The 27,068-nt window shown below is 37.7% G+C and overlaps 1 protein-coding gene across 1 annotated transcript in view; it reads left to right on the forward strand.

Annotated features, from left to right (window-relative positions):
• LOC137254073 (arylsulfatase B) overlaps positions 1-18,301 on the forward strand; it is a 34,544-nt gene extending 16,243 nt beyond the window's left edge. Inside the window, exons 2-7 of the mRNA XM_067791768.1 lie at positions 9,312-9,600; positions 13,173-13,332; positions 14,603-14,829; positions 14,936-15,197; positions 17,116-17,273; positions 17,336-18,301. Of these exons, the coding sequence (XP_067647869.1) occupies positions 9,475-9,600; positions 13,173-13,332; positions 14,603-14,829; positions 14,936-15,197; positions 17,116-17,273; positions 17,336-18,181 (1,779 nt within the window). The 5' untranslated portion in view covers positions 9,312-9,474 and the 3' untranslated portion in view covers positions 18,182-18,301. The remainder of the gene's footprint in view (positions 1-9,311; positions 9,601-13,172; positions 13,333-14,602; positions 14,830-14,935; positions 15,198-17,115; positions 17,274-17,335) is intronic.
• Positions 18,302-27,068: the final 8,767 nt, after the last annotated feature.

Genomic DNA, 27,068 nt, shown 5'->3' on the forward strand with positions numbered 1-27,068 from the left:
TTTTGGTTAGGCACTGATATATGTGTATTTTCCCGTCCGAATTTTTTCCTACATCACAATGCATTAGTGGACGCTTATTCTCTTTGCAAAAACGGGCCACTGCTTTAAAGAGTGTAGACCGATCATCAGAAGAGCTCAGTCGTACAATGACAGATGCAGGTGTTTTGCTGTTGTTTTTGTTAGGCACACGAAACGCCGAGGAAATAGGCAATGCTGGCACCTTCAATGATTGGCACATTTTGTTAACATTGCCTTTAATGTTTTCACCATCACTGAAGGGGAGGCCATTAATTATTATGTCACTGGAGACAGATTTGTTTTGGCATTCATTTAACTTTTCAGTCGATCTGCAATCTCTTCAATGATGGCCGTTCTCTGCATCTCCAATTTGTCTTCAATAAGCACAATCCAAGATGAAGGTAACGAGCTCTCTTTTAAACCAGATCTGCCGACTGCACTCGCATTTTTGTTGGGAGTAAATACCACTTGGCGGGAAGCTCTAGTATCAGGCATCTTCGATAAATTTGTTGTCTGTTATATAGTTGTTGTTTGTTTTATTGTTTGCAATTAGCAAAAATTAAATAATTATACACAAAGAACAAAGAATAGCTTCGTATCGAGTGATTGAGTAAAAACAATTAAAATCAATACGCAAAGCCCGCAAACGCCAAAAAAGCAAGTACAATGACAAAATAGATAACTAGCCAATAGATATATCAACATATCCGCCGACAATTGTACTATAATGGCGACTGGCCCTGACCCCTCAATTGACGAATTAGTTTCCAAAACGAATAGCTATCTATTCAGTGTTTATTTTTTTCCACCTTGCGCGGTCTGAAACTATTGCCGACCAAGTCCACGGAGACTCTGTTTAAGACATTTAAGGAACAGATGACATAAATATTGAACATTCTCGTCGATGGCGTTACTCTACCGACTGCCAGTCACCCAAAGCTCTTAGGAGCGACATTCCATAACACTCTCACCTTCAAGGTGCATGCTTTCGAAATCGTATCTAAGGTGTAAATAACAAACTTAAAAAGGCTGCAGCGGCGTGCCAAATACTGCACTCAGAGCTACCTAGACATGTCTTCTTATAACCCCTGAACACCACCCACATAGCGCGGCAAAAGTGATCAACTTAAAGTGGATCTGACAACTCCGCAGCCCCTAGTAGCTGGAGCGTTAACCCCGGGAGCGCACCACACGAACACAGAACGTGCTCAACCGTTTCTTCCTGCAGCTCGCATTTCCCACATCTACTGCCACTGACGAGGCCAAAACTTATAAGCATGTGACGCCAAAAGGCAGTGCGAAGTTAGAGAGGTGTCGTGAGCTTTAAGTCTTCTCTGTGTAGAGATACTTTGTGAGTCTAACGTCGTAGGATTAATATAATTATTTTCTACGATAATAATGTCAAAAAACACATTCAATAATAATACCGGTGAATCAAGTGCAGTATCAACGACTCATGCATCAATTTTCAAAATTTGAAATCTCTCCCTCCCATTGTGGCGTAACACCCACACATGTACATACTTGCAAAGAGGCCAATTTATATAACAACTTGGTCGCTTCAAAGCCTTCCATTGTTATTTTATTGCGTTGTCAAAGCGAAACAGTGCTATCAAACATATAGGTCCCGCTTATCAATTGGAAGAGAAGCTCGGCCTAATTCCCCTTAGATGTATATCGCGCCAAATATTTATTTATTATGTTAAGAGTTTTTTTTATATTTTTGTCCTTGCAAAATCGGCCTACGCCATTGAAAATCAACCCTTTATACTTATCCTGAAGGGAAGTCAGTAACTAGTGATACAAATTTCTGGTTCGGAACTAGACTTAAAGTGCCAAAAAAGTACAAGTTCGTTAGTAAATACACTTTCCTCATTTATAGAATCGACAGTTTGGATGCTAAACAGACAGCTTTTGCTTATTTGTGACAAACCGGGTCACACTTGCAAACAACTGCTTGATCTAGCACCGCCTCCAAGATGGTTAAGCGTACATCTCCATAAGCACTATGATGAGATCCGGTACCTGCCAACATAGCCGTTTCATCCAGACAGGCATATGGAGGTTCAACGGAAAATCCACACAAAATCGGTAAACGCCTTTGCCAGGATGCGCCCGGTGAGCCCCATTATCAATATACACAATCCTAGTCTTGCAGAAGAAGAAAGCACACTACCAAGGGAGACACGAGTCACCCTGGCCCAACTTCGTTCTCGCTACTTTAATAGGTTAAACTCCTACTTGTCCAGAATCAAGCCCGATATACGTTTTGTATGTCCTGCACGCAATGTTTCATCACATGGCACCAACCATCTTTTCAATTGTAATGTGGAACCTACACATCCAACAAAAACTTCCATATGGTCCATTGGTTGGTTGATGAAATTTGTGAGTGGTCGCTATAGTGTTAACTACTTTGTACTCTTTACTTTAATTTTTAAAATAATTTTAATTGAGTTTTCGTGTTAACTTAAAATTTTGAATAACTTCAAAAAAAGAAAATTCTAATTAGTTGGAAAATATTTAAACTCAAAAATAAACAAAAATAAATTTTATATTACAAACCAAAATAAAGATTTTTTAAATATCAACTTGAATGTTGATATATTGGCGATCCTACCAACGATCCTGCGCAAATATTTTATTTCATTAATGACTGTAATGATTACGAAAATTTCCATTCGCTAATTTTTAATTAAAATGCATTTATTATCTAAATCTATATCTGTCCGTGCTTGTATATATAATACCTCGTGCTTGTGATAAATGATTTTTGAACAAAAAATTTCGCAATTTTAAAGTAACTACTCCGTCATATTTACAACGATTTAAATAGTTGTGCGAAACAGACTAAACGAACAGCCATCAGTTTGTTTACTTAAAATCCAATTTGGAAATACATTCGCCATCAACAAAAAATTATGAATTTAGTGATTATAATACGAAGCTATAATTAACTTTAAAAATATTTCGTTTTGAAAGTACTTAAAACATTTACTATTGTGAAAATAAGTGAAAGTCCATAGACATTCGTAGATGGACTGTGTGGAAACACCCGAAAACGGAAATCAAATTTTAGCAGATTTGATGAATAAAATAGTTTAAACAATTGTTAAAACTTTTAAAGAAACAATAAAAAATTAAAAAGTTAAATCATAGTACCATAATTGTAAATCGCACATCGATTTAAAAAAAAAATGAAACTTAAATATACTTCAATTAATAAACAATATTTTGTGCAAATTGCATATAACAGTCGCTGTAAATTCTATATACGAAACAAAAACAAAAAATAAGTGCGGACAATCAAATAAAACATAAAGTACTTATAGCAGAAATTTACTAGTAGACATGCTATAAATTTTATGCAACATAAATAAAAATAAAATTTTTCTACGAATCGTTAATTAATAAAGAACTCTAAAAAACAATATACTACGCTTAAAACAATAGTTAAGTTTTCCACTTCACTACAACAAGAGCTATTACAACAATTTTACGCAAAATACACACAAGAACGGATTTAAAGTATAAGACATCACGATGAAAATGATGAGATTCATAAAGAAAACAACAAAGCCATTGCATAAACAGCAACAACAATGAATTTAATTGTTATCACGCCCAAAAAACGCCATTTATTCCCTCAAAATCTCTACAATCATCAATCAAATACTTATTAATTTGAATATTTTTTTACTAATTTAATTTTATGTAAGTATAATTTTTATTTTAATATCATATTACAAATTTTCCAATTATAATTTAAATTAAAATTTTAAACCTTTTAAACTTTTAAATTTATTTTAAGATTATTTTTATATTTTAACAATTTTAATATAGTTATTTAAATTTACTTATTTTTTATATAAAATTAAATATTTTATTTAAATTGTTAACTCCCTTTCCAAAAAAAAATCTTAAATATTTTCTTATTTTCTAATTTTTCATTTAAATTTCTTTTCATATGGTTCTACGTTCACCAATACGAACTCGTAAATTTACAAATTCAGAAAATCAAAATATCAACCATACAAATAACATCATGACTCACAATACAACTCAAAATTCTAACATTAATACAACACAAAACATCATCTCTAATATAACACAAGATATTTCAAGACAAGATAACTTTACAAGTTTTTCTTCTACTAAATCTATTAAATTACCACAATTTTGCCAAGATTCTCCTGATGCCTGGTTTTTACTTGTTGAAGGACAATTTGAAATTAATAATATCAATGATGATAATTTAAAATTTCAAAATATTCTAATTACTCTTCAACGAGATACTATATCTAAAATTTTAGATGTTATTAACCCTCCTCCTCTTTTTAATAAATATGATACAATCAAAAAAATTCTATGTGAAAGATTTTCTCTTAGCGAAGAAAAACGATTAGAACAATTATTTTCAAAAACTGAACTTGGTGATCGTTCACCATCTGAATTATTCAGATTTATGAAATCACTTATAGTTTCTGCCTCCATAGTTAGCCAAGAATTACTCTTTAAATTGTGGATTCGTAAATTACCACAAGAAATACAAATTCATTTGACTTCCAATAATAACCAAAACAGAGATGAAATTATTATTTTAGCTGACAAACTTTTTGATTTAATCAATAAACCTCATTCTTCCAAATCTCCTGTAGTCTCAAGTATAAATAATAATATTTTAGAACAATGCGTTAAAAATTTAACTGAATTAACTACGGCTATTTATCAAAATTTAAATAAAATTTCGAATGATATTAATCAATTACAAATCCGTTCAAGATCTAAAGATAGAAATAGATCTAAATCTCGAAATTTTTCAGGATCAAGAAATTTTTCAAACAATCGTAATTTTAATTCACAAACAACTATTTGTTGGTATCACAAAAAATTTAAGAATAACGCTCTCAAATGTATACCCCCATGCAATTTTAATCAAAATCATAATTCAAATTACGAACAAAATTTAAACTGAAACGATCCATTATGACGGTGACGGATAATGGAACTTTTATTAAACCTACTCGTCGCCTATTCATATTTGATAAATTCAATAAACTTAATTTTCTTATCGATACCGGCGCAGTTGTATCAGTTATTCCTTTTTCTAAATTTAAAATTTATAAAAGAAATTCGGATCTTACTTTGACCGCAGCAAACGGTTCTTCAATTGAAACTTTCGGTACAAAACTACTTAAAATTGATTTAGGTTTAAGAAGAGATTTTGAATTTCCATTCATTATTGCGAATATTGATACACCAATTTTAGGAGCAAACTTTTTAGAAAAATTCGGAATTATTGTCAATATTAAAAATAAAGAAATAATGGATTCTACTACAAAAATTAAAGTTACTGGATCTTCTGGATTTTCTGATATTTTCTCACTCAAAATTCCTATTGTCGAAAATAAGTTTTCAAAATTACTTAATGAATTTCCATCTATTACCTGTGAACCAGATTATACTAAAAAAGTTAAACACCATACGGTTCACAGGATAGAAACAAAAGGTATTTTACCATTTTCGAAACCCAGACGTCTTGATCCAATCAAACTTAAAATTGCTAAAGCTGAATTTGAATTTTTAGTTAAAACGGGTATATGCAGACCCTCAAATTCTCCTATTGCATCTCCACTTCATCTCGTTCCTAAAAAAGAACCAAATGATTGGAGACCTTGCGGAGACTATCGAAGACTTAATTTTATTACTACATCAGATCGGTATCGTTTACCACATATTCACGATTTAACAATTGATTTAAAAAACAAACAATTTTTTTCCAAAATTGATCTTGTGCGTGCTTACCACCAAATTCCAATGGCAGAAGAAGACATTCATAAAACTGCAATAACTACCCCTTTTGGAATGTTTGAATTCGTAAGAATGCCTTTCGGTTTACGAAACAGTGCTCAAACTTTCCAACGCTTTATTAATGAAGTATTTTCTGATTTCGATTTTGTATTTACATACATTGATGACATTCTTATTGCCAGTGATAATGAAGATCAACATATAAATCATTTAAAATCAGTTTTCAAAAGACTTGAAGAATATAATTTAAATATCAAACCTTCAAAATGTACTCTCGGTGTAAATAAATTAAATTTTTTAAGTTACGAAATTTCAGGCGAAGGTATTAAACCATCTTTAGATAGAATTGAAATCATAACAAATTTTGAAAAACCAATTTCTATAAATAAATTACAAAAATTTTTAGGTATGATAAATTACTATCACAGATATATTAAAATGTTAGCAACAGAACTTAGTCCTCTGCATGAAATGTTAACACATGCAATTAAAAACAAACTTAAACAATTAAATTGGACAATTGAAACCACAACAGCTTTCGAAAATGTTAAAAAACTTTTTGCCAAAAATACTTTACTTACACATTTAGACAAAAATGGTATTTTATCATTAGCAGTAGATGCATCAAATGTTGCTATTGGAGCAGTTCTTCAACAAACTAGCAATAATATACTAGAACCCTTAGCTTATTTTTCAAGAAAATTAACTACAACAGAAACTAAATATTCAACATTTGATCGTGAACTTTTGGCTATTTATAATTCAATCAAACATTTTAAACATTTTCTTGAAGGTAGAACTTTTACTATTTATACTGATCATAAACCTTTAATTCATGTTCTAAATTCTAAAGTAGATAGATCTCCTCGTCAACTACGTCACCTTGAATATATTGCTCAATTTACAAATGATATTCAATATATACGTGGAAAAGACAACATAGTTGCCGACACACTTTCCCGTATTCCAGAAATAAATGCAATTTCAACTCAAGATATAAATTTAGAAACTTTATATAAAGAACAACAAACTGATACATTTTTACAAAAAAACATTTCTGATCAAACTTCTAAAAATAATTTAAAGGAAATTCATATTCCAGTTATTAATTTAAATATATGGTGTGATGTTTCTCTACAACCTTTTCGACCTTATGTTCCACATCCTATGAGAAGAATTATATTTGACAAAATTCACTCATTATCTCATCCAAGTATAAGAACAACTAGAAAATTAATTCAAAATAAATATTATTGGCCTAACATGCGTAAAGAGATTAACGATTGGACTTCATCTTGCATCAATTGTCAAAAATCCAAAATTTCAAGACATACTAAATCTCCTATCCAAAAAATTCAAATACCATCAGGCCGTTTTGAACATATTCATATGGATATTGTTGGACCTCTTCCAGTTTCAAATGGAAATTGTTATATTTTAACAATTATTGACAGATTTTCACGTTGGCCTGAAGCTTATCCGCTTAAAGATATTTCAACAAATACTATAGTAAAAACTTTTATTCAAAATTATATACCACGATTTGGTATACCATTGAATATTACAGTAGATCAAGGTTCACAATTCACCTCAAAATTTTTTACGGAATTAACTAAACTTTTAGGTTCTAATAAAATTCATACATCTCCTTACCATCCCCAAGCAAATGGCATGATAGAGAGATTTCATCGAACTTTAAAAGCAGCAATTATAGCATCAAACGACTCGGTTCATTGGTCTGACATTTTACCATTCATTCTACTTGGTTTACGAACTTCTATTAAAGAAGATTTAAAATGTTCATCTGCTGAACTTGTTTATGGCCAAACACTTAGAATACCTCGTGAATTAATTATTTCAAATAGTAATAAAGAACATGATTTTTCTAATGACGCTCTTCATAAAATAAGAGAATATTTTTCGCTTGTTCGTTCTAAAGTGTTTCATCATAATAAAGAAAATTTTTTCGTTCCTAAACAATTAGAAAATTGTGAGTATGTTTTTGTTAAAGTTCTTCGTAAATCTAATTTAGAATCACCTTATGAAGGACCTTTTAAAGTTATCTCTAAGAAAAATAAAACATTTACAATTCAATACAAAAATACTATTAAAAATATTTCAATTGATTTACTTAAACCAGCAAACATACTTATTAACACTAATTTAAATACAAATACATTAAACAACAAAAAAACAAAAAAAGGTTACTTTTAATATTAATTAATAATTTGTTTGTTTCAAATTTTCTTGGAGGGGGAGTAAATATAGTGTTAACTACTTTGTACTCTTTACTTTAATTTTTAAAATAATTTTAATTGAGTTTTCGTGTTAACTTAAAATTTTGAATAACTTCAAAAAAAGAAAATTCTAATTAGTTGGAAAATATTTAAACTCAAAAATAAACAAAAATAAATTTTATATTACAAACCAAAATAAAGATTTTTTAAATATCAACTTGAATGTTGATATAGTCGCATCCATTGAATGGTGCGAAGTACTGTTAACACAACAACAACAAGAGTTTGGATTTTTATATTTCATATTTAACATTTCGAATGCTGAGTGGATGATAATCCTGTCTCGGCTACCGTTTGGAAAACGCCCTATCTCAGATTTTGGTTCAAAAACATCCTATCTGAGCTCAAATTCAATACACTTGAGCTGAACTGGGGTATTTTTTTATAAAAAAATCTGAGAGGGCATTATCCAGTAGAGTTTGGAGTTGGGCGTTTTTAAAACAAGTTTTGAAACAGAGCCTTATTCAAACGTTTTCTGAGATAGGGCGTTTTCGAAACGACACTCGAGATGGGGCAATACTCTACTCAGCAGTCCATATATTTATGAAATAGGCCACCAACAAAAAGACTGCTTAAGAATCTTCGACTATGAGATGCCTTTTTTCGCAGACTTTTCCAGCGGTTCGGAACTATCGGGAAAGTGGATATCGCACTAGAGGCAACATGTAAGACTTCGGAACCAACGGAATAGTACCAAGAAAAGAACTAGACTGTAAATTATTAAACTAGTTCGAAACTATCGAAAAAGTGCTAATGAAGCAACTAGTTCTAAAGTGAAAATTTGTACCTAGTTCGGAACTAGTGAAACGGTAATGCAGCGGAGACAATTTACACCGCCTAGGACATCGCCATGCTAAATTCGCCAGTTGAATGTATATGGAGGAGATGAATGGCGAACTAGTAGTGCTTCCGCATTCACTAAAAGCGCACCAGTTTTGAACTAGAAACTTTTCCCTACAGGGTACATACAGACGTATATATTTTAAGTGCATGCAAAATGTTAAATTTTAACTCCACCTGTACAAAATATATTCATGCAAAAGTATAAAGAAAATAGCAAACAAAATAAAACACACAGCTATAACAAAAATAAATCATTTGTGAAGAAAATCTGTTAGAATTAATGAAAGATTAGAGGTTTACAATTGTGAAAATTAATAATTAGTTCTCATTTTTTATTTTTAGCTACTCGAAGTTGAAATGAATTGATTCGATGAGTATTGCAGCAGTGACTCACATACATATGAATTGCTAACAAATAAGAAGGATTTCATATCGAACAGAGAGCAATTTAAATACAAAAATTGGACGATAACCAAAATATACAGAAGATAATCCTTGCCATACAATGCATAAATTCATATGGAATTTTCGTCAACTATTACTCATTGTTTTGTTGTACTACAATGCGATAACGACAGTGGCACAAACAAATAATAAACCAAATATTGTAATTATATTAGCGGATGATATGGTAAGTTTGTAAAATTGTTTTTGTTTGTAGATTAGCCAGTTTGAAAAAATTACATTCCCTGAAGGGAAGTCATAGTGATCACAATTTCTGATTCCGTTTCGATTGAAACTAGGTTTTCTCTAGTTTAAAAATTTACAGTTTGGGGTTTCATAATTAATACGTACATATATTATGGCGATTATTAGCATCACTATGCTGTTATCAAATAAACACAACAGCAAGCAGCCACTCTTAAAGACATGTACACATACAAAGCGACGAAGAATATTTCACACACATAACCAGCAGCTTAAAGCAAATAAATTATCTCACATACACATATGTAGTCATCAGCTAAGTGCAGAAGTTCTTACTCACACATACAAACGCATATATCTAAATTACCAAGCAGGAGATACAACAGTTCTAGAAGGTGAAATGTCTAGACCTTAGGAGAAATATGCGGACAAGGCAACAGAGAGTATAAAAGCAGCGCAAGCTGAGCAGTTACTAATCAGTTTGATTAAAACACGCTTTTGTGAAGTACGTGGTATTGAAGTATACTTGTTACTATTATTGTATTATACTAGTACTATTGTACTACTCCCAAAGTAGTATAAATAAATACCATTTTGCAATACTGTATATTGGAGTTATTTATTTGACAGTTCAGCGATGATAACGTTAGCAGAAGGTGCATAATTATTAGAAACTACCAAAATTCGTTACATAAGACCAGTCAGGTCAAGTTATTAGTACAAAAACAAAAATTTGACGGCCCTCATAATCCAATCATGAATTTTAAAGCAGTTGGGAGGGAGAATGTCTGGTACTATTTTGCTAATTTTTAATACTTTAGTAATATAATGTGCAGAAAAAGCCAAACTCGATATATCTCCACATCAGAAATGGGGACATGAAAGAAAAGAGAACAGAAAACAGATGGAATGGGATGAAAATATGGAGGAAGTTTAAGGGAAATCGGAAAAGTAAAAAGAACAAGGGAAAGATGGAGAGTGAAGAGGTTAACAGAAAGATTAAGAATAAGAATACGATTAAGAGTAACGGTGATATATAGACTTGGATAGGAGCAAGAGCAGGATGAATAAAAGGAAAAGCGGGAAGATTTACGGCAGAATGAGAGGCATAGGAAAATTGAATGAGCCGAATAAAGTAAACTAGAAATTGCAGAAGGAAGACGAAATAAAAGAGAAAGAAGGTTATACAGAGGAGCGGTTTTTTTGCGATCAGTTAAATCTATACGCTTTGATTTCTAGTAGCATCGTTGCTGAAAAAACTCTGCCGCTTTATATTGTTACACCAGCCATCTCTAAGTTATGGACAATATGATGCTCTGAAGACTCAGCCATTCAGTTCCATTGTTAACAACTTTTTCATGTCCTCTCAGGAAAAATAAACCCTACCACAAAAGAATATAAAGGCCGGAGGCATTATTTTCTTGCACAGAAAGGCACTAATAAATAGAAATAAATGTTAGGCGCGATAACCTCCGAAGAGATTTTAGGCCGAGCTTCTCTTCCTATTTGCGTCGTGCTTCTTTTTAATTTTTCCTACAAATTGGCGGGACGGGACCTACTTGTTTTATGACGACTCCGAGCGGCATCTGCAAGGCAGATGAGTTTTTACTGAGAGACTTCCATGGCAGAAATACATCGGAGTGCTTGCCAAACACTGCCGAGGGGCGACCCCGCTTAGAAAAATGTTGACACTGCAAAGCTCTGGCAGTATTCACGCTAGAACATTGAAATTCAGTAAAGAGTTATATGAGATCAATCCCTAACACCATCAAGAAAATGCGGGGTGAAGTGGCAGGAGGCGTTGCACCGCCCATACAAATAGAATATTTCATACTGCATATCTCTGGAAAGGAGGCGTGGCACCTTCCCTACAAATGGGATTTTTAAGAACGATGGCTGCCGCGTAAGAAATTGAATGGCTGAAAATAGACCGAGGCCTTAGGGAATTGAGGGGTAGTGATCATCCCACAGGTGGTGTTTTCCTCTAACTTGCTGGAGATTTCCGACAAGTTCTGTCAGCTATTCCAAAAGGAACACTCACAAATAAAGTGAATGCGCGCTTAAAATCATCATATATATGGGAACACGTACAAAAATAAACTCTCTTCACAAAAATGAGAGCGCATGTGGTCAAAGACACTTCAGCAGAAGCTTTTGCTCAACAACTTCTTGAAGTCGGTAATGGCAGAACTTATATTTCTTTACCACCAGAGATCATTTCACTTATAACATTACCTGAAGCTTTCATAGCTAGTTTTTTCCAGATATTAAAACTAATTATACAAACTTTAAATGGCTTCAAGAAAGAGCAATTTTGGCACCTGAAATGTTAATATCATTAATGCTAAAATCCAAAAAAAACTACTAGGGACTGATACAACTTATTAATCCATTGACACAGTTGTGTAAGGATCCCAAGCTGTGCATTATCCGGTTGAGTTTCTTTACTCCTTGGTGCCATCAGGTATTGCTCCTCATCGATTTATCCTTAAATAAGGTCCATAATAATTATTCTTCACAATTTAGATCCACCGCACTTATTTAATCGGACAAGGCTTATCATCACAAAACGTTTACCAAATGTCATTCAATTCATTTTATGGAAAAATTTGGAAAAGAACAAAATTCTCATAACAAGGATTCCATTTTTATACCTCTCGTGATCATGAGATAGCATTATAAACTTGCTACCGAAGGTTTGTAAGAGATAAAGCCATGAATAAGCTTTCCGAAATGTTCAGAAGGATTCATAGCGATCGATTAGGTTGGCTTTATGCTTATCCGCAAATACTAGTTCAAATTTGTGGAATATTGCAATCGATTTCTGAGTAGCTTCCCGTTAAACTAAAGCCTTTGAACAAGGGGAAATACTTCAGACCCCGAAGCCGATGTAGGGTAAGGTAAGGTTAAGAGAGCGAGCGTGGGATTTTCCCACACTTCCACTCGGAGATATTTTTACCATTGTGAGTGTCCTCAGTGAATGCCGGACGGCAGCACACTACTTCCTAGTGGCCCTCAACGAATCACTTGCTTTCTCTGATGTATTTAAGTAGAAGTAAAAAATCCACCTACACAACCTCTGCCAGACTATCGATATCTGATACTGTTCATCGATAGTGATGAAGTGATAAATCTAGTCCTCATTCCGACAGCTTCAGCAGAGGGAGCTCATATAGCCCAAAATAATTTGTTAAAGATATCCTTGTTGTGGCTAAACTTAAACCACTGGGCGAGCTCTGTAAACCGGTTTGTTTACACATCGGAACTCACGGTACTCACGTCTTTTTTTATGAGTTAGAAGTGTGTGCTGAAAGATTGCCGAGGGCTGGGGCCATTTAGAAATCTTTTTACAAAAGTATTTTTACGTGGCTTTTCCCGAGTGATGAGCCCAGAACCTTGAGTGTTTTAAGCTAGCGTTACAACGGTGAACGCTTTATGAGGACAAAGTACACACAACAAAATGTTAACTATTACAGACTAAGGAATAAACGAGCCAAGTTTGAACTTCGCTATTGCTGAAAAACACATATCTTAACTGCTTTCACATTTTTTCAGGGCTTCGATGACGTAAGCTTTCGCGGCTCTAATCAATTTTTGACACCCAATATTGATGCTTTGGCCTACAGTGGCGTAATTTTGAAAAATCTTTATACTGCACCAATGTGTACGCCCTCAAGGGCAGCGCTATTGACCGGAAAATATCCAATACATACGGGTAAGTAAATTTCTCCAGGGGATTAGAGGGATTAGAATAAACCCGCGGCAGTTATGCCTGTCGTAAGCGGCGACTAAACTACGAAATTGATTAAAGGGTTTTTATAGTGCAATTTATAGCTTCTCAAACCCAATTGTCAACCACACGAATCTTAGCGAATCCTGTTTCTTTAGCAGCCGATGCTCTGGCGACACCAAGTTCGCCATGGATCCACGCGGTAAGAGGGCGGGATAGGAAAAAGCATACATCTATATTAGGTGCCAGAGCTAATGGGAATACTTCGATGGGAATGAAAAGGCGTATGAACTAGATAAAATAGGCGCATGTCTCGAAGCTGGCTCCATAGACGTGCCGATTGGACGAGATTGAGAGGAGGCGAGTTTTGCACATGATCGACCAAGAGCGGAAGGCATGGACACAAGCGTGGGCCTATAAGGTGTGACGGCTGTTCCTTCGGGTAAATACCTTTAAATTAGGCTCGGTCAGTCATAGCAGATGAAGGAAATGTGGATGGGAGAAGGAAAAGATTGAGCACGTTTTGTTCTCGTACCCTGCGCTTACCAGGCTACGATTCCAGCTGAAAGGAGTGATACAGCTGTCACATCTAGAATCAGCAATTGGCGCAGGCCCTAGAAAGCTTCTAGTATTTGTCAAGAGGATCGAGCTATTTTATAATAGGTCCTGTTTTTTGATAGGGTTGTTGTTGTTGTTGTATTAACGATAAAAACACTCCCCGAAGAGTTTGGGGAGTTTTATCGATGTTGATGGTCCTTTTCCAGATATACGTATATCCGGTACGTTCCGGTAACAAAGCATCATTAAGGTACAAACCCGACCATCTCGGGAACGATTTATATGACCAAATTAAACCTTCTAGGACATAACTCCCTCCCCACCCCCTAGTTCCATGAGGAACTTGGGGTCGCCAGAGCCTCGGCTGTTAATGAAACACGATTCTCCACGGGAAGGTGAGGTCGATAATTGGGGTGGAGAAGGTATACATTGCGCTGGCAACCCCTCAATCAATTTGGTATTTTAGTCACCTCTTACGACAGGCATACCTACCGCGGCTATATTCTAAGCCCCCTAACCCGCTGGGGGTTTTGATAGGGTATTTCAGGTTGGTCGTTAAACAATCTTCTGGTAATACTACGGACTTATTCAGCCTATGTGAGTTCCTTACGGACCAGCCAGTTCAACCAAACCTAACCTTTGCAAATAAATGTATTATTAAAAATATAACTAAACTTAATTTTATTATTTCTTTAAGGCATGCAACATTACGTCATCCCCAATTACGAACCTTGGGGCCTGCCACTCAACGAGACCACAATGGCACAAATCTTCAAACAACACGGTTATTATACGAGCCTAATTGGAAAATGGCATCAAGGTATGTCACGTATGGCATATACGCCCACAAAGCGAGGTTTCGATCATCATTTCGGCTACTTGGGTGCTTATGTGGACTACTACGATCAAACGCTAGATGCAACGGTATGTTTGGAGCTTAAAAGTAATATAAGCATACCTGAATAAATATATTCTTATAAGTTAGACTAAGTATTCGTACTCATAAATAATCATTGTTTATTTCCAATAGCCTAAAAACTTATCACGCGGTCACGATTTCCGTGACAATCTTGTTGTGTCGCGCGAACATATCGGCACTTATGTCACCGATCTACTCACCCAAGCTACAACTCAATTGATAAGGGAACTTGACGTTACAAAGCAACCGTTGTTTTTACTGTTAAGCCATATGGCACCACATGCTGGCAATTGTGATGATCCATGGCAGGCGCCACCAGAGGAAATTGAGAAATTTGCATATATCAAAGATGAGAAAAGACGGACGTATGCAGGTGAGTCAAGGTTGTAGGGGCCGGGAAATGAAAAACGTGACTTTCAGAACGGAAGATGCTTTAAGCAACTAGGAAATTTCTTAGTCAAGGGGACAGGGAAGGTCTTGTTGACAGAAAATTAACCGGCTTTGGTGTCCAAAATATGGATATCAATTCCAAATGCAAAAGTTAGACTTGTGAAGTAAGTACTGATGAGTAGGTAAACAGGTAGAGGAAGACGTGGAGGTGAAGGTAGAGATATAGAGCAATAGGAATAAAGACAGAGATAGATATAGAGGTATAGATAGAGATAAAGATTAAGATGGAGATAGAGACCGGATGGTGTGCCAAATATAGCCCTTAAATCAGCGATAAGGTCTTGAATCGGTATTTACGGATCTCTTCAACGCCTGTATCCAAGAAGGCGTCTTCCCCCGCTCATGGAAACGTCAAAGACTGGTTCTTTTGCTGAAATTTAGTAAGATGACCGACCAGCCATCTTCAAACAGGCCACTTTGTATGTTGGATTCAATAGCAAAGTTTCCCGAACGTATTATCAGTGAGCGTCTGTAGCAGACCCTCGAAGGCCAGGTGGCTTGTCAAATAGTCAGTTTGCATTTCGAAAATCGAGATCCACGATAGATGCAATATAAACAGTTTTCAATATAGCCCGCGGAGCCATAACCGTAGGCCAAAGTAAAATGAAGCTGTGTGCACTGATAACTATGGATATTAGAAACGTTTTTAACACCGCGAACTGGATGCAGACAATGACAGCGCTACGAAACGTTGGTGCACCTGCTTACCTGCTCAGAATAATTTGTAGCTATTTAAGCGACAGAGTAGTCAGGGATCTGTTCTAGGTTCAACGCTCACGGTGTGCTACAAATCGATCTTTATCTGTTCCAAGCATTATGTAATGACACCGTGGGAAGAATAAAGGAATGGCTGACGAACATGGGGTTGGAGATGGCTGGCAATAAGGCAGAAGTGGTTTTGGTAAGCTCAAAGCGGTAAACATTAACTCGAAACTAACTTTTATGGAGCACTTCAGGGCGGTGGGAGAGAAATTGTCTAGAGTTAGTGGAGAGCTAACGCGAATAATACCCAACATCGGCGGCCCAGGCGAAGCTATCCGTCTAAAATGGTCCACCAAAAACATATGCTAGCAGCCTGCCGTATTACTGCAATATGATTAGCAGGTGCTTATAGGACGGTGTCCGACGACGCGTTCCTTGTCTTGTCACGAGAAATCCCAGTAAATCAAATGTCAATTGAAATGGCCGATCTGGTCCATTTGAAGATGCCAATAAAAGCGCAAAGTCCCGCACAATAGTTAGGTGGCAAGAACGGTGGAAAGAATTGAGGAAAGTGCACAGGACGTTCATGTTAGTTCGGAATATAGAGGAATGGTATACGCCAAAGCACGCCGAACTAAACTACCACCTCTTACAGATATTGAGTGGGCACCGCGGCTTCAGGAAGTATGCAGAATACGTAATGATTCATTACCCTCTTTTCACAGCGAATGACTAAATGTATCTAGGGTTTTTGGCGAGGAACCTTTTAACGAGTAATTTAGTTCGCCTACTGTGCAGGCGTATTGATTACGGAACTGCTGTGAGCAAAATTGGTTTCATAGTAATGACACGATTGATGCATTCTGTAAGGTAGCGCAGAAAAATGCGAAGCAGTGGCGTTTATCCTTCCATGGCGTAATGCTTAGTTGCCATTCGCATGCGGTGAGGACTCATAAGTAGGATGAGCCTGATTGTACAGAGCCATTTAGGGACAGTAGCCGCTACAGTGCCCAAAAATAAAATAGAAAATAAGTAGGGTTAGATACTGAGGTAGAGGTGGAAGAAGCGGATAGAGAAAGAAAGAGCTCAAAACTATTCAAAATATTAATTATTCAATCTTGTTAATCTCTTTCCTATAGCGATGGTGTCCAAATTAGATCAAAGCGTAGCTGCTGTAATCAATGCGCTCGCTCAAAAAGGCATACTCAACAATACTATACTACTCTTCCTATCAGATAACGGAGGCCCAACGTTAGGACTGCATTCTACTAGAGCCTCCAACTATCCACTTCGTGGAGTAAGTATTTTATGCATCTCAAAGGAACATTTGACTCAGACATCCTTTCAATTACGAAACAGCAAAAGGATTCGCCCTGGGAAGGTGCCATACGTTCATCGGGCGCTATTTGGTCACCATTACTTGAAAATTTGGGCACCGTTTGGAAGCAACGACTCTACATTGCCGACTTATTGCCCACATTAGCCGCTGCAGCTGACATACCACTCGACACAGAGAAATTGCAACTCGACGGCTTGAATTTATGGTCAGCGCTCAAATATGGTTATGATTCGGTCGAGCGTGAGATCGTGCATAATATTGATGAGATGGAAAACTATGTTTCATACAACAAAGGAAAATGGAAATTTTTAAATGGCACAACGGTAAATGGTACGTACGATGGGTGGTTAGGTACGCGTGATAATTTAAACAGCACTGAATTAGATCCGCGCGCTAAGTATTACGAAGAACTCATCGCAAATACGACAGTTTGGCAGCACTTGGCCGAAGTTCGAGCGAAAAATGCTTTGGCGCATGAAATGAATATAACGAAATTGCGCGAGGATGCTGGCATCACTTGTCTTTACGCAAATTTGTCACAAGGTGTGCCGTGTGATCCACTGCAAAGCCCCTGCCTATTCGATATAGATGTGGATCCTTGTGAACAAAACAATTTGTATCCGTCCATGAATGGTGGTAAGGTAGTGCAGGAACTGTTAGAGCGCTTAGAGCATTTTCGTGAAACTGCACATCAGCCAAATAATAAACCATTAGATGCAAACTCTGATCCGCGTTTGTATAAGGGCGAGTGGACTTGGTGGGAGGATGTGCGTGATGGTGTGGATGATGATGGAAGCGATGCCCCAAGTTTACGTTTTAGTACGGCTATTTGGACTTGCCTTATATTATTTCAAGTATTCCTGTAGATATTAAGATGGAAGAAGAAATTTATAGAACGTATTATTTATAAAGAAAAAAGTATTTTATTTGTATTTAGTATTATAAATAATAAAGTAGTTACAATGATAACAAATGCGTTATTAGGAGCGGCTCGATCTCTTCTCAAATTTTTAGCCATGCTATATCGGCATCATCGGCGGCCACCGTGGTGTGATGGTAGCGTGCTCCGCCTATCACACCGTATGCCCTGGGTTCGCACCTCGGGCAAAGCAACATCAAAATTTTAGAAATAAGGTTTTTCAATTAGAAGAAAATTTTTCTAAGCGGGGTCGCTCCTCGGTAGTGTTTGGCAAGCGCTCCGGGTGTATTTCTGCCATGAAAAGCTCTCAGTGAAAACTCATCTGCCTTGCAGATGCCGTTCGGAGTCGGCACAAAACATGTAGGTCCCGTCCGGCCAATTTGTAGGGAAAATCAAGAGGAGCACGACGCAAATTGGAAGAGAAGCTCGGCCTTAGATCTCTTCGGAGGTTATCGCGCCTTACATTTATTTATTTATTTTTATATCGGCAACATGATCAACCTATGTGGTATGAGATAACCAACCCACAAAAAGTTCTCGATAATTATAGAAAGACGAGCCGGACCCTTGCGCATCTTGCGCAACCAATATAAAAGTATCTTATCAAATATCAACAGAAATCAGCTGTTCTATCAATCAATTGAGACTTTGGCGTATGGTAGCAACTGCCGGTAAAGCAGTGCAAATATTCACAATAGTGCTATAGTACAAATAGATTTCTTTGCGTGCTGACAATCGTTTGTTTTTAACAAATTATTTTAATAAAATATAGCTAAACAAAAACACTGCGACGAAAATTGCCCAAAGCTCGCTAATAGCCCGAATCTATTTGCAGCCAAAATTTTATAGATTTGGATTCCAAATAAGAGCGAAAAAGGGACCCGTACATAAAAACAGCAATTAGAAACAATATATATGATAGGAAGTTTGAACGGGATCCCTTCAGTGGTTGGGCTAAACATTTTAAAACCTGTTTACTCAGAGAGGCCTCTGAAGTCTGTCCCAAAGCAATCTGCACGCTATGATAACGTTAGGTTAAAATCATTATAATAATGATGACTTAGCGCGATATACCTTCGAGGAAAGTGAGGCCAAGCTTTATTTGAAATGCGTGTTGTGTTGTTTTTCATATTTCCTACGAATAACTGAGCCACTGCCGGTAACCGAACCGTGTTGGAAAAATTGTTTAAGCTATTTTGATGTTAGTTGTTCTCTCTTGAGTCAAAGCCGCACACTATCACCACTCAACTGCGGCCGTGAAAACCACCGTCATTCATTAATTGGCATTGTTAATGCTGGTATTCAGATAAACAAAGTCCTCTCTTCTGTAGAATTAGTATCAGATGGTGTTAGTACTGGAGCGAATGATATTTATAAGTAACAAAGAACAGTCCTCATCGGCAACCTCCGTTGAAAATCAAATAATTCGCGCCTAGGCAACACATACCTTGGCACTGAATGTCATGCTGAACATACATCCAATAGATATTGCGGGAAAGGCGGCCGCAGCCCGGTCGTTGGTCAGGCTTCATGATATGGGCTATGGGCTTTCTGACTTCGGACAGGTTCGACTTTATCCCGGACAGGACGGTCTATTGTATATTCATAACTGCTCCTTATACAACCTTCACCCCAGTCTTTACCCAGCTAACTTGTTCACGGAAGGGCGAAGTTGGACGGAAAGGTTTGTAAGGGCATCTTTTGTCAAGAGCTAAGTCTAAACCGCAAGTTTAAGTTGGCTGATCACTGCTGTGTATTCCAAGCTGAAGTTGCTGCAATTAAGGATGCGGTGGATGAAATGCTATCCACTGCTACTACGATTAGAGAATACTCTGATAGCCAAGCGGCTATCAAGGCCCTGAGTTCTACTACAGTGCGATCGAGGGTGGTCTGGGGGTGTCTGACCTCTTTTGCGATTGCATCGAACTATTTTATAATTAAGATTATCTGGGTCCCGGTCCATAGTGATATCCCGGCCAACTTTCAAGCGGATCTCTTAGCCCCCATCGGTACAAACGAACCGGATGATGATGGCTGTAGGGATTTCGGAATTCCGCTGGTGGTTTGCTCCCCCATAACTGGGCCTCGAGTCAGCTCAGAAAACCACCTCTTGCAGCGTAGCAAGATCTTTCTGGCCGAAAGTGGATGGCAGGAGGTCTGCCGAAGTAATTCGGTTCACTAAGACTCACCTATCGATAGTCATTGGGGTTTTGATCGGGCACTGTCCCATGGGTATCCATGCGGTACGTCTCAATATACTGGAATCTCCATCCTGCTGCAGCTGTATGGAGGATGATTAGCTGGAATCATCAAATCACTTTATTATTGATTGTCCACCTTTTACCAAAACTAGGCGAAAGTACTTCGGTCGCGACTCACTTGGATTTCCCGAGGATTTGTCAAACGGAGATCGGTATCATTCGAAACTTTATCGTTGCTACCCAACGATTCTCTAAGTAGTCATATCTACGTCACCGTTATTTTATTGTATGTGGTATCACAACGGACCTTCATGTTGTCCAAGTGAACTTCCCTTATCAGGGCAGCTACCACCTAACCTAAGCTAACCTAAAGGAGAAACATAAGGACCAGTTCGCTATCTGATTTTAGTCCCCATTTCCAATCTGTGCCTTCTTTTATTTCCATATTTGGGGATTTGTTTGATCACAGAACGATATTTACTAAGCAGAAGGGCTGGCTGCGCACTTGAAATCTTTGCTTTCCAATCTACAATTTGGCTTCTTCGTCCCTGCGTGATTTATTTAACTCGAGTAGCCTGAATCGACGAAGAGTGATAAATAAAACTTAAATGTGGTAAACAATTTTGACTGATTTTGATCGGAACACCAAAATTTCCGACCCGAACTCTATCCGGTATACTGTATAAGTCGTGAAAACTCAGTATATATATTCTCATAGCAGTAACTAGTTACTTGAAACTAAGTTCTCAGAACCTGAAAGTGATGAAGTGATGAACCTGGAAGTGAAAAGCTCTTTTAATGTCAGCCCTTCTAGGCCAAAAGCGGGTGAAATAGTGTTAAGTAGCGAGGCTGGCCTCTTCTGTGATCTGTTGTTCCAATTCTCTATCAAAGGAATTGGTTTTCAAGGCTGTCCATTCCAAGTGCATCCCATACCTGTTGCCATTCTAAGTTTTGTTCGAGTTGTCAGCTATCGGCGATTGAAATCATTAACCACTTCGACGGTTGATCTACGGATATGAATGACTTCCCACTATTACTACACTGCTTTCCTTTATGCTCTGCGGGCGGCAAAGTGAGCAGCCGCGAGCGCCACAGCTTTAAAACCAATCATTCCGCGGTCGTCGGTTTTGTATTAGAAAGTGATAGAGTACGGAATTCATATCTGTCAAAGGTCTGCCTATATCAGTAAAAGTTCTTTAAGCATTCGCTATGTTTATTTTAGCGTTTACTAAGGCATAAACGAGTGCGACGAGCAATGGGTCTAGCACTATTACATCAGTCAAATATAAATCGCCTTCCAGCGGTGTAACATCCGCGGCGACTGTACGGAATCCGAAACATATTGGTAGGGCACTGATCCTGTAAACGGCACGAACATCTAGATTGTAGAATGCTATTCGAGAGCGTATTTCCAAACAATTTTCCCATCTGGGCAATAAAAAATAGCCGCCTTCGGGTACTGACTAGCAGCTAGGACACTGCATACAGAGCCATTCTCTGTTCATGTGAGATTTATCTTGAAGAAACTTTAGGTAGAATGATGGGAGTACTAGGAGCTTTATAAAAAGTATCTTCCGATCCCGCGTTGATATACTCGGGTTTTGAAGCTACAACATAGCGTTTCCGGCTTCCCCCCAAATCACATCCAAACCTCAGCCTTTGGTATCGTGGCGACCAGCACTCTATTGACCACCTTAAATTGTGTGCCTTTATTCCTTTAAAGCTCTGGAGCAACTCTCTTCAGCCTTTCTAAAGTCAAGCATTAATATCTTGATACCCATCAACTCCCCTTCTACGAATTTCCACCTATGGGAAGACATTTGCCCATTGTGGTAACTGCAACCTATTATTGCCACAGGTAGGGACTGCTTCGCAACTTCAGGCATCTTCTTCGTATTTCTACATTGCTGCTTTTGAGGTACACGTTTTTGGTATTAACACTTCCCTCTTCACTCTGCTTTGTAGATCTAGAACTATGAGTTGTGTTCTTCTGGCTCTGCGACTGGGGAGTTCAGCTGGGGATTTTTCCTCCTCAATACGGTTACAGAATCGAGCATTGCTCGGGTGAAGTCTTCGTTAGAGAATTGCCTTCGAAATACTTCATTATGTCACGGGCCCAAGCTAAGTGTTCGCTTTCGTGGTCAGAGAGATTGACTACTGAGCTTAAGCGCTGCCTAACTCTTAATGTTGTCCGGTAGTGTGAGCGTATCTTCTTACTCCCAAAGTACTCTCTGCCAGGTTATCGCACTCAACCTCCTCCTGATATCGAGCCGGCGAGTCCTCTTTATCAAGCACACTTCAGTCAATGTCCGCATCCGAGCGATTTATTTTTCCCCGGCTTGCGACTCGATTATCTTTTTGTCCTTGTCCTTCTTCTCTTTAGAAAATGTTTTGTGCATCTTGATCGTGCGACCACCTGGCCGACAAAGCTGGTTCAGCGGTCTAATGTGAAATGTGAGGATAATAACAGTTGCTGTGGTAATTCTGTCGCTCTTCTCAAGTGGTACAGATATCCTGCCACCCTTCTATGAGGGGAAACGGTCTGTCAAGCCCTCAAACCAGTGAGGGTTTTGAGGGTGGTGACTCCAAATGTAGCTTCTAGACCTAGAATGCAACCGAATCTGAAAAATTATGTCCTTCTGAAACTATTTCAATATTCCATGCCATTCTTGGACCCTAAGATTTCGGATGAACTAACAAAATATGACTTCGCTCTTTCAACCGACTATGTGCCACAGTTTGGTATATAATGTTTAGCTTCACTCATACTTGCACTTCCTTACCTCTTTCTTTCTTGATTAACTACTAATCTAACAATCTTTTTGACGTACCTAAAACTATAAATCTTGTATTTGCTCGATCTCCAGTATGACACACCAAACTAAAAGCTTATCAGAAAAGCTAACAAAGTTTTTTTTTCTCTTGAAACCCGTCTCCTACGTGCTCGCGCCGAATAGTATTTTGATGACCTTCAATTGATAATTTTATTATTTTTTTACCTACTTACCTACTTACTTTCTGATTTGGTGCAGTTAATCTATTAAGTAGGCTAATTAAATAGAATATTGAATGTTTGTTTAGTCATGTCCTTTCCAAGAATCTTTTTTAAATCTCGTATAAGATTTTTATGTTTGCTATTTCCCACGGAATTATTTTTAACAAAATATTAAAAAGCTCAGCAGGAAAAGCCCTCACTAGAGTAGTCCACACCAGGTGCCTTCTCGGAGGTGTGAGGGCTTAGCCGAACTCCAAGTTCTACACCTTTCCGACTCAATGAATAGCGAAGGTCTGTCGGTGACCAAGAACTGCCAACTCCTCTAATAAAGGGTGTTACACGGGCGGTGCTTTATTAATTATTTGCAGCCAGGGGTATATTCGGTTGTGTTTGGGCGGAGCCTTCCAGATACCTGGTCGTTTTTGTTGTTGTACCAACCAAGACAATTCCCCGAGGTTTTGAGGAGTGTTATCGATGTCGATGGTCCGTTGCACGTGTACATAAAGGTACTATCCCGACCATTTTGTGAACAATTATTAGGCCCACATTAAACCCTCCAGGTCATCCTGCTCCCCACCCTCCAGTACCATGAGGAAATTGGGGTCGCCAGAGACTCGCCTGCTAAATACTAGATACATTCATATTTGTAACTGAATTCCCCTTGCGTAGGTGAGGCTGACAATTGCAGAAGCTCGGAAGCTATAAAGCTTTGTATTGCGTTTATCAACCGCTTGATTCGGGTCGTCTCGGGAGGTGGCCTTACCACAACAAGAGGAACTGCTCTGGCAGACGGCTATTCTACCCCAAAATTTAAAACTGGAACGCTAAGCCCAGCCGTTTTGGGCAAAAAGTTGTACGACCTCTTGATTAATTCAAATACTTTAAATGACGATAACGATGAGAAGAGAGAGGAAATGGTGGGGCAAGCCAGAAAATAAAAAAGCGCTATGCGACTATTCGGATCTCGAACTTGAGCAAACTCAATAAGCCTTCTTTTAGAAGACGGAGCGGAATTTTATGGCCCCAGACCTTTGGGACAGGTAGCCACGACGACAATGAGGACAGCGTGCTGAGCAAAATCTTCAAGCTTATTTTTTTTAAAGCGGGAGGCGAAACGAAATGCTATAGTCCCAAGACCTGTAGGAAAGCTAGCCACGGCGCCAAGACATAGCAAAAGCTTAAAGGCATAGCAAAAGAGGAGCTCGAAATAGCGAGGAAGTATGTTACTGAAAAGGTTTCTGCCATCAAAGAGTGTATACCTGCTTATCAGTGAAAATTGCAGTTGCTGTTCGGATACATGTTAGTCCCGTCCAATTTGTAGGACAAATTAAAAAGGAGCAGGGCGCAAATTGGAAGAAAGGCTTGACCTGTTAGGTAAACTGCGCCATTTATTAAATTTTTTTTTTGATAGCTCCGCCAAGGACAGGGAACAGGGAAAGGAAGACCGAGAATGAGAAGGGTGAAAGTGAGGGGGATATGGAACTAAATTTAGAAGTAGAAGTAGCAGGGAGAGAGTGAAAGGCGGGACCGGATGAGGAGAGGAAAAGTGAATGACACTAATTCGATGGGACTGTTTTTATAGTTGCTACCTCAATGAAGCAACGAGAGCTTTCTTCGTCTGAACTCGATTATGTGACAAAAAATGGGGATTATCTCCCCAAATGATATACTCGATATTTCATACAGTTGTGAGACGATGCTTTGCTTCCTTATTTTGGTGGCCAAACACCACGCAAAGAACAGCAATAAAAAAATTATGCAAACTACATGGACAAGTTTGCATTGGCAATAACGGGGGTGATGAGAACTTTCCCTGCTCATGCACTTAGTGCCTTAATAGAAATACCTCCCATAGGAATACCTTCCATATTCCAATAGAGAAAGAGGCAAGACTTCCTGCACTAAGACTTCAAAATATCTATGAGTTAAAAAGCCAAGACATGACAGGACATATGAAAGTAACAAGAAACTTTCTAGCAAACCCCTGCGCTTAGAATCTCACGCAATTTTGAGGTGGCCATTGTGAACAAAACTCTTTTGAAAACAGGGCATTCATGCGCTGACCCTGATTCAGAGGTTTGGTTCACGGATGGATACAAATTTGATGGCGCAAAAATGGCAGCTGGCAGTTATGGGCCGAACGTCAAGAAATCGATACCAATGGGATGCTACCCAAGTATTTTTCAGGTAAAAATCCATGCAATAGAAGTTTGTGTTAGATAATGTCTACGAAAAGGTATCCTCGAAGAGTTTCCTAATTATGTCAGACAGCCAGACAGATTGCCTTGCAATTAAATAGTTGGAGTTCCAAATGGTATGGGAGCCAAAACTCAGGTGTTGTTAGGATGGGTTCCCGGGCATCAGAGCTGTGAAGGTAATGAACAGGCAGACTACATATCCAAGCAGGATTCCATGATCCAATGCCCTTCTGTGGAATGACGAAGGCACACGCTAGGGAAGCCATAAGTAACTGAGAAACAAAGCAGTTCAGACAACACTGTATTGAGTGCACAGCATGAAGACACGCCAAATAGTTTGTGCTCCCAGCAACGAGAGTATCAGCCAAACTCATTAATCCCATTAGGTACTATGGCGAACACTGAAGACTACCATATCCCCTAAGTAAGTTAAACCTATTCACTCTTTGCAAGGCAGAGACTACCCCATTTAAGTAGTAAGACTCTTAACACCTTCGTGATATGCAGTAAAATGTACATCTTATTACTCTATCCGGGTAATGAAGTACCCGGGTGGTTCCGGTAATGCCCGGATACCGAGTATTTTTGTACTTTGTACCCAGGTTTCCGGATATCATCATCGCGGCCTAATAATAATAATAACAAGTAAGGAAGTCTAAGTTCGGTTGAAACCGAACATTACATACCCAGCTATACACTTAAAATGCTGTTGTTGTTTGTTTTGTGTTTCTAATAGTGTTACAAGGCTGCGCAATAATACATATACATATGGTTCTATTCTGAAGTAATTTTTCTTGGAGTTATGACTCCCGAAACATAGAAAATTGCTTAGTCATAAAAGGGTGGTGCCACGCCCATTTTTTTAAATTTGAGGTTTTTCCCATTTATTGTTATAAATCCACTTGGGTAATGAAATACCGTTGATATCAAACTCCTTTTTTGCAAAGATACAGCTTATTTTATTCGTTCACGACCCTTTAAAATCTTTTATATAAAAGTGGGCGTGGTCCTTAACCGATATCGTTAATTTTTCTTCAAAGCATTCCTTATAGTAAGGCAACCTCTCTGCCGCATTTTGTTACGATAGGTTTAACGATTTTTGATTTATGATTAATAATATTTGTAAAATTGATTTTATCACAAGTGGGCGGCGCCACGCCCATTTTAAATAATTTTTCCAAATTTTTATCAACAGTCTCAATATCAGTCCACACGTCAAATTTCAACATTCTATGTGTATTATTTATTAAATAATCAGGTTTATTGTGTGTTTCCAAAATTTTATATATATAAAAAGGAGGCGCGGTTATCATCCGATTTCGCTCATTTTCAATACCAATATATTCTGGGTCCAGATAAGCTCGTGTGCCAAATTTGGTGAAGATATCTCAATATTTACTCAAGTTATCTTGTTAACGGCAGACGGACGGACGGACGAAC

This window comes from Eurosta solidaginis, chromosome 5 (assembly GCF_040869045.1).
Source record: "Eurosta solidaginis isolate ZX-2024a chromosome 5, ASM4086904v1, whole genome shotgun sequence".
Classification (NCBI taxonomy): Eukaryota; Metazoa; Arthropoda; class Insecta; order Diptera; family Tephritidae; genus Eurosta; species Eurosta solidaginis.